Source organism: Lissotriton vulgaris, chromosome 10, assembly GCF_964263255.1.
Source record: "Lissotriton vulgaris chromosome 10, aLisVul1.2, whole genome shotgun sequence".
Classification (NCBI taxonomy): Eukaryota; Metazoa; Chordata; class Amphibia; order Caudata; family Salamandridae; genus Lissotriton; species Lissotriton vulgaris.
The window spans coordinates 283083205-283096686 of record NC_141698.1 but is presented as its reverse complement, the minus strand read 5'-3'; the positions used below and the strand labels follow the sequence as shown (position 1 = coordinate 283096686).

General features: G+C 47.9%; 1 protein-coding gene across 29 annotated transcripts in view; it reads left to right on the top strand.

Moving 5' to 3' along the window:
- Positions 1-13482, top strand: part of MAP4 (microtubule associated protein 4) — a 1807860-nt gene that overhangs the window by 782605 nt on the left and 1011773 nt on the right. For all 29 annotated transcript variants that reach the window (XM_086941043.1, XM_086941031.1, XM_086941029.1 and 26 more), the window contains one exon: positions 7199-7342. In XM_086941043.1, coding sequence (XP_086797169.1) covers positions 7199-7342 — 144 coding nt within the window. The remainder of the gene's footprint in view (positions 1-7198; positions 7343-13482) is intronic.

The window sequence follows — 13482 nt, the reverse complement described above, 5'->3', positions numbered from 1 at the left end:
CTGCTCAATCTTGATAACAAAACTTTGATCACTAATTTAGTATCCACTCCCAGCATAGAGAGTGGGTGGTAGGAGCTCGGCGATGTGGGGTCTTTGTCCGGATTAAGTAGCATAACTATTTGGGCTTCTCGCATGGACTGCTTGCTTTGCCTCACACTAGGTCTCTAGCAGTCTCTCGAGTAGTGCGTCCGCAAATGTCTGATAATATTCTACTGGGAACCCGTCCAGCCCGGGGGCCTTTGACGATTGCCATGTCCTGCACCACTCCTTGGAGGTCTTCCTGGCTAATGTCCCCCAGTATCTCGCTTTGCTCATCGAAGAGAGGAGGCAGGGGTATCCCATCCAGAAACTATGCCCACTCTTTCAGCTGTTCGGCCTTTTTTGTAGACCCCTGCCAGATGTGTCCATAGCTGTGAGTTTATGGTGGCCTGTGTGTGCATATGGGTTCCATCTGCCTGGCTTAGTGCTAATATGATAGGGGGTGAGCGTTCTCTCCTAAAGAGCCACGCTAACAACTTCCCAGACTTGGATGTAGGAGCTGCCGGTATTTGTTTCACCAGGCAGTCCAGCCTATCCCATGTTTCTCTTACCAGACAGAGGGCATTCAGCATCCCCTCATACTCCGGTGCTAAGTCTTGGCCTGTACTTTGTAGTGCAGCCATTGTGGTCTCAGCTTCCATAAGGTCTTTCTCCAAGTGTTCTCATACCATCTACTTTTGACAAACATTCTGCACGTAGCGCTACTTTTAGCACATCCCATTCCATCCCCCTGGTGTTTTTAGACAACCAGTTACTGTTGGATTCGCCTAGCTCTGATCGGAAAATATCGTCCTTCAGCGCTTTGGGCTGTAGTCGATAGAATGGGATCTCAGGTCTGCCACAACTAGTGCCCCATTGTAGGATCACTGGGGCATGATCCGACCGGAATCCGCCTAGTATTGTTTTACCCAGGTTGTCTTCAGCAGCGTTGCTAGTAAGCAGAAAGCGTTCTAGACGGCTATAGACCGAATGAGTTGGGGTGTTGAACCTGTATTCACGTTTTGTCAGATGTACTGTCCTCCACCAGTCCATGCACCCCTGTCTTTGCATTACCCCCATGGAGGGCTTATGTCATGTTGAGTTTTGTGTGTATTTTGGGGGTGTCTATCGAGTGAGCCATCTAGCATGCAGTTAGTCATCTGCCCACAAGAGAGGTATGCCTACATATGATACCAGTAATTCTTCTAGACTTTAGTAAGAAGCGCTGTCATCCATGTTCGGAGCGTATACCTTCAGCAGGCAGATTTCCCTGCCATCTAACACTCTGTGTACCAGTATGACGCCCCTTTATCACTGCTGTGTAGCCCAGGACCTGAAAGGGAATCTGTGGGGCTATCCAGATAGCTATCCCTAGAGCGTAGGTGGAGTATGTTGCAGAAAACATCTGGCTTCTACATTTTCTATCCCGTTTTTAGGCCTCATCAGTCAGATGGGTTTCCTACAGCATGGCTATGTGGGACCGCTACCTACGGAGATAAGTTTGTGCTCTGTATCTCTTTACAAATGTGGTAAGCCCCCTTACCTTCCACGTGCTAATATTAAATCCAGCCATCTCTCAACTTCACAGAACTGAACTGCTCCCCCCCTGCCCCCCCCCCCCCCGCGGGGTAAACACATGATGAACCAATCGTGCTTTCCCAATCTTGACCTGACATTTAACACCCATTTAGAAATTCAAAACTAACTTATTAGGCGTACAGCCTACTAATATATAAATATGAAAGTTTAACACAAGAATATTTATACTATACTCATTCAGCACCATTTTTATCAATCACACGCTTGCACAATTGGTCGCGTCACACTCATTCTACAACTATTCCTGCGCTAGAGAGCAGGGGTGCCAAGACCACTCCTTGATTGAGGGCTGCCGGCGATCCCATACCCCTCCTGCTTTGTCACTCAATCATTCTCATCACAATACTACACACACACACACTCCAGATCCCGTCTAACGTGGTGAATCAGAGGCCAATTGCGGCCTAGGAGCTAGAAAAAGGACTAAAAAAAGATGGACTGAAAGAGGGGAAAGGGGAAGACAAGAGAATGGGGAGATGAATAGGGGGATGAGGTGACCAAGCTGGGTGCAGAAAGTACAGGGCCGAGAGGGGAAATCAGTGGGGGAACAGATGAGAGAGGGGTGGGGCACCTGCCACCCATGACGTTCTGACCTGTCCTCCGAGGTGCGATGAGACAACACAGATCCGCTCCGTGGGTCATTGGTGAACGTGAGGACAGTGTCTGAGGAGTTCATTTTCCTCCCATTCACCGGACAGCCCCAGGGCTCCTGTGAAGCTCGAGCTGGGAAACATGATGCCTCAGATCCATGTGGTACGATCAAGAGTTGGTGATTTGGAGGGTGTCTTCCACTATGTATCCAGTCCTCGCTTTAGAACTGGCTGCCTTCACCACCTCCACCAAAGCTCTGGCTTCCTCGCGCTACGCCTGCAACAGTGCTTGGCTCACTCTGGAAGTCTGCCCACCCTCGCTGTCAGAGCCAGTGTGCTCCAAGTCCAGGGAGCGGTCCCTCCACACCACCACTCTCTGAATGGACCATTGGATTTGTGCAAAATCAAGGGGTCCAGGGTCGTCCACTGGACCCCTAGGGGCTAGTTTCAGGTCTTCTCCCCTCACCTCCAACCAGTCCCAGGTAGCTTTAGGAGTGGTGAAGTAGTGGGCTTTTTCATTGTGTATAATTTTAAGTTTGGCGGGGTATAGCAGCATATAATGCAGATTCATTGCCCTAAGTTTCTGCTTCACCCCCCCAAAAGAACATCCTTTGTTGCTGTACCATGCGCGTATAGTTGGGGAAAATACGGATGGTGTGGTTCTCTAAGGACGGGTCATCCCTACGCCTGGCTTCTCAAGGGATGTGGTCGCGGTCTCTGTAATTGAGAATCATGGCAATGAGGATGCGAGGAGGGGGGGTGGCCACGCCCATTGCTCCCGCTCTATCACAAAGCAGGAGGAGAGGGGCGTCTTGGGCAGCGTTGTCTTAATCCAGTTTTCCAGAAAAAGATCCGGATTGGAGCCCTCTGCTCCCTCCGGGAAGCCCACAAAAAGTAGGTTACATCTACGGGAACTGCCCTCTGCGTTCTCTGCTCAGCGCTCCAGCGTAGCTGTTTTCATGGTTAATTCCATTAGCATCGCTTTTAGAGAGGAGACCCCTGTCTCCAACATTGATACCTTTTGTTTGGTGGCTAGAGACCTCTCCGCCACTGTTCGCAGATCGACCCAGAGTAGGCCCACATCTAGCGAAGCCACCTCTATCTTACCCTGAACTAATAAGCTGGAGGCCTCTATAATGGCAAGGATCTGGGTGCCTGAGGGCTCACTTGCGGGGCCCAGCGCCGGCGATGCAGACCCCCCCCCCCCCCCCCCCCCCGTGGGCTCTGGGCATGTGACTGGGTTCTTCACCATATACTGATCTATTTGAGTTTGTTGGACCCTTCTCTGGGGTCTGTCTTTCCTCATGCTTGCATCTCCCTGCCACAGGGGCGAGGTCTCCGGTCCCCTGGATAATTTACACTTGTGGCTTCCAATTCCCAAGGCGTTGGCGTTGGCCCTGCTGATTTTTTTTTTTGTCCCCTCTTTAGCCGAGGATTAATGCAAGAGGGCAGAGTACAGTCCGTGGTCCCCTCGTGCTAGTATCTGGGCGGGGGTTATTGCATGCACAGTCAACCTGATGCACCATGCCCCCTGCTACTGCCGCAGTATTCCCTAGGGTGTCCCCTGAGAGGGGGTTACTTCTCAAGTGTCCCCCTGTGGCAAGAGGGGTTTAGTGATTCGGTTGGGGGGGGGGGGGGAGACCTCCCTCACCACTACTGCCGTCCCTCCCTCACCACTACCGCCGTCCCTCCCATAAGTTTGCTGCAATATTTTTTTTTTTCTTAATTCTGAAGGTTTGGGCCGTATGGTGCTCCGGGAGGGCCCGCGGAGTGTTACTTCACTATTAACTTCTGGTGTGATAAGAGTTGGGGGAGCGGCCGCCGTTCTGCCCTCCTAACAGTCTGCCCCCATAGTTCAAGTGTGCTGCCTGGTGGAGTGTCACCCCAGCAAACCTCGACAGCCAAACTGGCCACCCACAGTGTCCCTGCTGGTTGCAGAGCTCCTTTCTCCCGCTGTCTATACCTGCTCAGCTATCATGGTCACACCAGGAGGCCCCTCGTTACCTCGAAGATGCCACTGTCCTCATGGAGCTGGTTCTCTGATGTCTGCGGCTCCAAGCACTCTTGTCATATCCCGCCAAGGGCCCTGGATCAGGCGCGTCGCTCTGTCCTCAGACGGCAAGGGGCCCTACCGCCTGCAGGTAGCTGCCCCCAGGCCGTCCTGTCCTCAGACCGGTCTCCACTTTAGTGCAGCTCGCTGCAGCCCCCACACCGCATTCCCGAAGCTCCGTCAGTGTAGGTTCATCCTTCTGCGGGCTGCAGTCTTCAAGGCGGCAGGCAGGGACCTCCTTGCTTTCGCGTCAATTCTCGGGCCTCCAGCCAGTGCCCTCACTTTATCCCGGGCCTCACTCTGCCCATTACTGCTCCAGGCTCCCTCCTCTCCTTGCTTTACTGGGAGACCAGGACCAGGTCTGTTTCGTCAGCTCTGAACTGAGACGCTGAGGGAGCCGGTCGGCCACACAGCCGGCAGCACACAAGCTGCCCAGACCCCAGCAAGTCCGCCCACCTCCGTGTGGTTGTTTGTTTCCAATTGGGCCCGCTCCCTTTACTGGGTGCCCTGTCGCTGCTGGTCCCTCAATGCTGCTCCTGCCCAGTTAAGGACTGCAGCAGTGTCTGCTAGGGCGTCCCACTGTTCCAATCGGCCGCAGGCTCTTGCCGTGAGAGCCGGACTACGTAGGCCTCGCCTCCACTGCCCTCCACCGCAAACCCAGTGGGGTGCCCCCTGGGGGTCTGCTAAAGCCAAACTGTCCACCGACTGTCCGCTGGTGTGGTCTACCGGCACCCCGGGTCCAGATGGCAGGATGAAAAAATATTAGGCGGGCCCGCCACAGAGCTAGTTATATTGCGTCTGTCACAACCGCTATCTTATTTTTGCACATATTTAATCATGAGAATGACGCTCATCCTGGAGTCAAACTGTACTGAGATAGCATTCCCAGTCGAAGAAACAGAACATCAATTCTTGTGAACTGCATGTGTCCGGTTCACTTTATTCAGCTATGCAATGTTTGTGAATTAAAAATTAATCCTGTGGCTGCTGTCTGACCATCCGCAGAACCTAGACTAGGCTTAATGTCGCTGTAGAAATGTTATTGGCCTTTGAAGAATTATCACTGTTTTAGCCACTTGATCAGTCAATTACCTTAGATGGTGTTGGGCACTTTCTCCTTAGTTTGTGGTGGGCTATCTGTGGCAAGGATATGCTTTCACGAGTCGTACCTCTAACATGATGGTGCTTAGCACAGCTTTATGGTCAGAGACCTCATTAATCTGAAGTATCCATTCGTTTCTTTGCCTTTTCTCTAAAGACCTCCTTTTTAAGTGGTGGTGTATGCCAACTAAGAGTTTGACGTCTGTGAAAGTCTGTGGCATCTATGAGTACCAAAGCATAGGCTTCTGTGCTGCTTATCATATGAGAACATTGCCGTGTTGAGATTTCATTGAAAACACTTAATCCTCTATGTGCCTAACCTCCTGAGGTGGTCTGGAAGCTGCCATGCTGCCATAGAGTAAGCCACGTCTTAACTGCTGGGAGGGTCACAAATGAATTTTTATTGTGCATTTTGACTCAGTTGTTTTTTAAAATTGTATTTTAAGAGAGTGATCACTTACAGAAATGCAGAAACTGAGCCAAATTATTGCTCCTGACAAGTTTTCTTGCGATCTTAACAATAACAGAGTAATCTCAGGAAGTGATGCTACACAGTTCAGGGTATTATGTCGGAACAAAATGTCCATCTCCTTATAGTTCCTTCAGTGTTCTATAGCAACAGTTCCCCAAGAGATAATTCAGGGTTCCAATCCAACCGAAACAAGCAAAAAGATGTAGCAAAAGTTAGAAAGACAGAACTGTTAGGGGTGAATCAGGTGGGGGGGGGGGGGGGGGGGGGGGGGGGGGAGGGGGGGGGGGGGGGGGGGGGAGTTCCTCTCTGGCCCAATTGAAGATTACGTTTTCTAGTGCAACCAGACTGCCAACTAGTCATGGCTGTGACGTCTAGCTAGCGCACAGTGTCTAGGCCACTGCCACTGCATCATCTCCGCTCCCCGGGGATAGGGAGTCTAGGTAATTAAGCAGTGGCGCCCATATGTCTTTGGGTTGAGACACTGCAGGCATCACTTCCCAATAGTCAGACAACTGATTGTGGCAAAACGCTGCATCCATGAGCCACTCCGCTGCCTTCGGGCTGTGCCTGCGGCCCCAACAAATAGCCACCCTTCTTTTGCTAAGAACACCAGCATGGGAACTAGTTTCCTTTGTTCAGCAGGTACACTACGCGCATACCCAAGCAGGGCCACCAAGGGGGAGCATTTAATTATAACGTTTGTCAACTGGGCCAGCACCTCAAAAATACGTTCCCAGTACCTTGCCATCGCCGGGCACTCCCAGGCTAGGTGAATAAAGGAGGCCTCCGGGGCTTGGCAACGCACACACCTCACATCCTCACTCAGACCAGCTCTGTGCAGCCAGATGGGGGTCCTGTACAACCTAAGAATACATTTAAAATGATTCAGCCGCAATCTGTAATTAGGTGACATTTCTTTCAGCTGTTCGCAACAGTAAGCCCATGTGCCATCCTCAAGCAGGCCCCCCAGAATCTTCTCCCATTCACGCTGCGCAGGGGTAACACGTATCGGGGAGGTGCGCTGCATGCCCGCATATAGCTGGGTGATGAGCTTTCGCGGCGAAGGGTTCGCCAGAAAGTCCTCCAGCACCTATAATGTTGGTGGTGCTCCAGGGAAGGATTCATATAAGGCGCGCAACGCTGCTCTTAATTGGTAGCAAGTGAACCTGCCCAACATCCCTGTGTGCTCTTTGCCTAATGCCTCGTCGATGGTAGCAAACACCCCATTATGGAATGCCTGCCCCAACGTGTTTAACTGAAGCCCGCAATTGGTTGTTTTTTCTTGAGCACATTGTACTCCAGATTTTACTTCATTTAACTATATTTTGAAGACTAAAATAAGCATGCAATATTTTGCTCGATTTTAAGGTACTCCAGGAGAAATGTTGCACGAGCATTCTCCTTGGGAAGCGGCCTCGTTTCCAGTGGAGACCCCAAAGGATGACCACACAGGAAGTCACTGGCAACCAACCATTCAGGAGCAGCAGGTGCTGGGCATGCATCATCAATCAGGTAGGATTAGTGCAAATGTGTGAAACTGTGCCACTCCAAGTGCTAGCTGATAGAACATTGCTACTTCAAAAAATGTGCATAGAGGTAATGGTGCTGAGACATTGCCTGATGTTTGCAATAGCTTGTATATTGGGCTGCCATGACCATTGCTTTCTTTATCTGTTGCTTTCTGAAACTACGTAAAATGATTACACCTATGGAAAAACCTTCTTTGACAGTTATCCCATTTAATGATCTTTTAGCAAGAACTATTGCAGCCTCTATTGACAGCGGTCACACACACCTTTTATGATTGTGCCTAAGCAGAAACCTAGTCTCCAAGACAGAGGCAGTCACATCCCATAACTACTAAGCCAATTCCTTTGGCATTTACTTAAAAAAAGTCCATCTTCCAGGTCTTCCTTATTCAGTTGTTTCACAAACATTGAAATATATTTCAGTGGAAGTGGTTCAGAGATCTAAGACATTGTGGTTCCCAGATGGACCTAGACTAAGAGAATAAGACCCCGTACAGGTGTAGAAGAAAGCATACACCAACTTTTTGTCCACCCATTCAATATACTGGCACAGACATTGACCCAAGAGACACAACCTCCTTTACTCCAGAAACTTATGATGGTTATCAAAACGAGTTTCTCATGTCATTTGTATTGTTATATTCCAGGAGGATTTGGCTAGTAATGGTACGAAACGTAATATTTCTTCGGTGATAGCATGGACAATATTATATGTCATCATGGAAACTTTACAGCTAATTGCTTTTGACATTCGTGACAGGATTCCAAAAAATTAATACTGAGAAATACCTTTCTCAGAGGGGTTGCGGCTAGACGCCAATGGTGTATGGAGCAAAGTGCGGAGCTCTCGCCTGGCGATTCCCCATTGTCTAACATTCTTGCAACCTAATGCCCCACGAAACCTACGGTGGGGCTTGGGGACACAATTTTCCCTGTTGGTGGACAGAGAGGACTGGAGACTGGACCTGAAGCAGGTTACAGCGAAGAAAAAAGAGCGACTCCCAAAATGGCAGACACTCTATTGAGGAGCAGGGAGGGAGAGCTACCCGACACCCCCTGGGCTGGCAGCAGGCGTCACCGACTGGCTGCAGAATATTGTGGATGGGCAGCAGAGGACCGTGGTGCTACTTGTCTGGAGCAGATTTCCGTCCCAAAATAGGAACCCCTGCTGAGCTTGCCAGAGGTTGCAGAGTGGCTGACAAGCTTAGCAGAGAGGCATAGGCAGCAATATGGGGGTACCAACCCCTCCGTAGGCTTAAGAAGAGGCGCCTGCCTAGAGGCCTGGAAGATGGAGTGGTTTGAGGCATAGCGATCACAACCCAGAAATGAGTCCTGACTGGGATAGCACAACCCACTAAAACCCTCTACAGCTGGAAAAGAGTGACACAGGGGCATCCAGTGTGGGAGAGAGAGAGGCAGGCACGACCTAGAGCTGGAGCACCTGTAATGTCAGATGCCTGCATGAGAAACAGGGCTTAAAGCAGCTGGATCGGTGTCCCTCAGTTCTGGGGCGATTCTGACGGAGCTCCTGGAGAAGGCCACGAGAAGTGAACAAGGGACCCGAAGAGGACGGAACTCGGAAACTGGAGAGAAGACAAAGCCTAAAGACAACTCCCTCGTAAAAGAGCTGAGGCATAATGTCACGAACGACGGATCTGATGTGGATGCTGGGCGAAGTCCCACGATATCAGAGGTCATCTGGAGTCGCATTGCCGCAAGCTCAGCCGAGTCTGGAGTGTGGTCTCCTGATCGACAAGTGAATCTGCAGCGTGCATTCGGAGAGATGGCTCGCCAAGTGATCCTGAGAATTGGACAACGACGGAGACCCTGCCTGATGATCTGAGAGAACTGGTAGAGAGAGGCGGGCTGGTACACCCTAAAACAAACTGCCCACAGAATCCCCTGTGCTACAGGAGAGAGGCGACTCGGTGGACAAGATCTCAGGTGGCAAGGAGCAGGCTGCACTCCGACCTACTGGACTTCAGTTGAAATAGTGAGCTTCTTGCCTGGATTGGACCTGGCGACTGGACTGAGGGAGCTGAGGAGGAAGGATCCTAAACAGCTGTCAACCTTCCTAGTGGTCAAGAAACACCTCCGCCAGTTGAATGTTCCTTATGCAATGCTACTTCCAGCCCGTCTACGGGTGGTTATGCCCTCTGGAATTCAATTCTATTTGTCTCCACTGGATGCATGGAATTGTATCGAATCAAGACCAGAATCAGAATCTGGTAGGGCCTCCTTCAGCTCCTTTCCTCCCCACCCCACCCCGAATCAAGAACCACCAAGAAAAGAGAGCAAGCAATACAGAAGACCAACGTGAACGCTGCATTGTATTGAGGTCTGTAACGGAGATTAGCAACACAGGCACAAGCCCGCGCTCTTCGAGCAGGGGGCCCAGAACTCTGAGGACAAGGACAGTCGCTCCACAGAAGACATCGACCTTGAGCTGCATAAGGTCACTCCTGGCTTGGCAGATGACCTTATCTAATCAAGGGGCTAGGAGTAATAGTGTAATCCGAGCAGATTTGAGCAGACCACTTGCTACACTTAGGTGCGGCCGCCACCCCCTATTGCCGTTACTCTCTTATCTCTAATGGGGGCTAGGAATTGAATCTGCTTAGAATTGGGGTGGAGGAGGAGGGGGAAGGTTCTGCATGGACATTCAATTCTCTAGCTAGCCCTGGTTGCTGTTTCGCTGGTACCCTTGTGAGTGGATACCAGTTGGTATTGTGTTTGGATGGGATTTGTTTTTATGCATCTCCTGCGGAGTGGGAGTTGGGGTTCAGTTTTTGTTTGTGCTTTGGTTGGGCGGTGGCGTGCCTGGCTGGTCGGTGGGACTCCGATGTACCATGGAATAGAAGGAGAGACAGAGTTACAAAAACCTCTAATGAGGGGTGACGAATGCTACGGCTCAGCACATGGCGCCCACTGTAGAATATAAAATTCTCTTAGAATGTTAGGGGGATGAATACCATGTTCCAAACGACAAAAGTGAATGCCTATCTGGCACGAAGGGGAGCACAATTTGCCCTATTGATAGAGACTCACCTTAAAGCCAAAGAGGGGGGTGCACCGCAGAGTGGGCAAACCTTTTACACGGACGAGTACGCCTTTGCTAGGGGGGGGTGAAATAGATTAAACCTGTTGTCCCATTCCAATATACTGTGCGTCTGGTGGACCCTGAGGTATGCTATGTGGTGGTATCTGGCAGGCTGGACGGCCGTGATGACACCATAAGAAGCCATTACTGGCCAAATGTAGACCAGGTTTCATTGCTGACGACCCTCTCTAGGGCATTGGCACCATTCTTAGTTGAATTGATAATTTTGGGCATTGACTAGAATTGTATAGCAGATGTAGCACTAGATCGATCTTATCCACCTCTGAGAGAATCCCCTGCCTGTAGATCGGCTAAAGCCCTGAAAGAATGGCAATTCCAATGGACCCTACTTGACTCATGGCGGGCACTTCACTCAGGGTAAGGAGGATACTCCTTCTTCTCACACTTGCATGACTTACGCATCCAGTTAGACGCCATACTATTTTTCCCGCATACACATGATGTAGTTGTACTTGGTGAGGAAGATTTCCAACCACAACCCCCTCCTGGTGGGATTGTGATGGGCAAGATCTCACCCTTGCATCCCTACCTCACGACGGAAACCCTCAAAGACCCTCTATATCAGACCGCGAAACTGACCTCCATTAACCACTGTTTTGAGGAGAACGAGGGCACAGGATCGGGCCCCCAGGTAGAATGGGATGTTGTGAAAGGCTGGCTTAGTATATGGTGCTATATGGTGGTCTGCACGTCATGCTTTAGTTTTGAGAATTAAAATGTCCCATGCACAAATCCTCCGGCACCTGCCATTGTTCAGTGCCACTGTTAAACAGATCCTGGATTAATGAAGCATATGGAGGTTCACTAGGTAAATAAGTCCAATCAGATATATTTGAATAAATTCCTTATTTTTCAATCGTCCTTTCCTTTTATACAAACAATCAAGCCAACGTGTTTTGTTCCATAACCAGTTGGAACTTCATCAGGGCTAAAAAACAATCATATAAAACACATCAACAAACGACACAAGACACTGCAGGACAAAAACAAATATTAAACAGAAATACATTCAAATGTTTTTTTTCGCACTTTAGTCGAACATGTCAAAAGAAAAGTTAAACAACTTCCCAAATCAATCCCATTGACAATCTATTCAAGTAAAAACATGTATATGTTCATAAAACAGTACAGAAAATGGAGACCCTAAACAACAACAATCCAAATAGAATTTACAGACAACAGTGAAAAGAACAAGACCAAAATATGAACATGAAAAGATACAGTACATACATTTTTAAATATTAAAAATATTTTAAAAACACAACACCCAGTGAGCTAACACACGTGGGAAACTTTAGTATGAATTTGGGAAGACCACTAATCATTCTCTGCATTTCCTTCGAAACAGCCTACACAATATATCAGTCTTCACTTAAGTTCAGTCATTGAGGTCGACCACAAAGGAAATCATGGGGGCCCTTTGTTTTGAAAAAACAATGATAAAGACCAAAGAAAACATACATATAATTACGTAATAAGAATAAACAAGCAACTGAACAATTTTTTTTTATCGTCTATTACTGAGGAGGGGAGCAGATTGTATGCCTAGTTAAACTAAGATATCACCAGTTCACATAGTCTGACCGGTAATGTAGTTTTGATATTCTGTCTCACCTTAATCTCTTGTTACAGTCATGAATTTCTAAAATATGTGCGACATTACAGCTCCAGCTTAGATTCGCCGGCAACTATGAATTTCCAAGGAGCATCACAGGACCCCAATCAGATACCTAATGTAAAGGATATAATTTGTGACTGGTATTTCCGGGATCACAAAAAGCACTTCATATCCCCATCGTGTATTTACCAAATCCTATGCCAGATCCCACCCAAACCACATTTTTATATTTTTACAGTTCTTAAACAAGACATGCATCAAATATATATGTATCATTGTATGTAATGCTTTGTTGGCCAGCACTTAAGATGTAATAAAAACAATTGGGGATCAAGGCTAAGATGCCTGCACCGTACAGTCAGTTTCTTTGAAACCAGATGACCACATGCAAACCGGGACGCTTACATTTGTGGATCTACATCTTTTGTTGTGAAAATACTCTTGAACCTTAACGCCACTGAAGCATGTATGTCACTCTCTTTAAAATTGACAGACTTTTTTGCAGTATGTAAGGATCTGAAATTCAACCACTATAAGGTAGTCAAAAGCCCTGAAGAAGTCAGGTAACGGACGAAACGCGCTGGCTATCCGTTGTGTAAAGGAATTTGAATAAAAGAACAACTTTTTAAAATGAGGAGTCTTCTTCTGAACTTCTTGGGAAAACGATTGTAACTTTGTAATGATATGAATAGTGTTACAATTTCCACAAAAACATCGTGTTAAGTATTTGAAGGGTGCAGGGCCGTTTGCAGCACTTGAGATGTATTGGTACTAATGCCCGGCTATTTATAGCATAATAACATTACCAAATATTCAAACTACAGTGCATAATAAAGCGTGCATTTTATGTGAAAGAATTCTGCTTTAATCCCTGTTTCCTCTTATCTCCTGGAAATCGATTCAGGCCTGCAACTCATTTCTTTCATTTCCAGATTACTTTTGTCATACCACTTGATCTTTATTCCCCATTATGTAAATGCGTATCCATGCCATTTGAACTATTCAAAATATTTGTTACCTCTTAAACTGTTCACAGTAATTCTTGTAAAATCCCCCCGTACTCGAGAAGGCTAATATGCTGAGCACATAAAGATCAAAATGTACCAAATCGTAAATATATTCTTTTTAAAAACTTCTAAACACTCATGTGTGTCAGGCAGGCCCAAACCCTGACCCGATAATCTACTTTTAAATATGCTTAGGAGAACACCACACATTCACAAAATAAGCAAATATGTGCCACTTTTTAAAATGTATTTTCAATTCAATAATCTTTATTCGGATATAAATATCCATGAAAGCACAGTTCAAAAATACCAGCAAAATACAATTTTTGTTAAACACTATAAATAGTTAAAAGGAGATTATCAGATTACAAAGAATT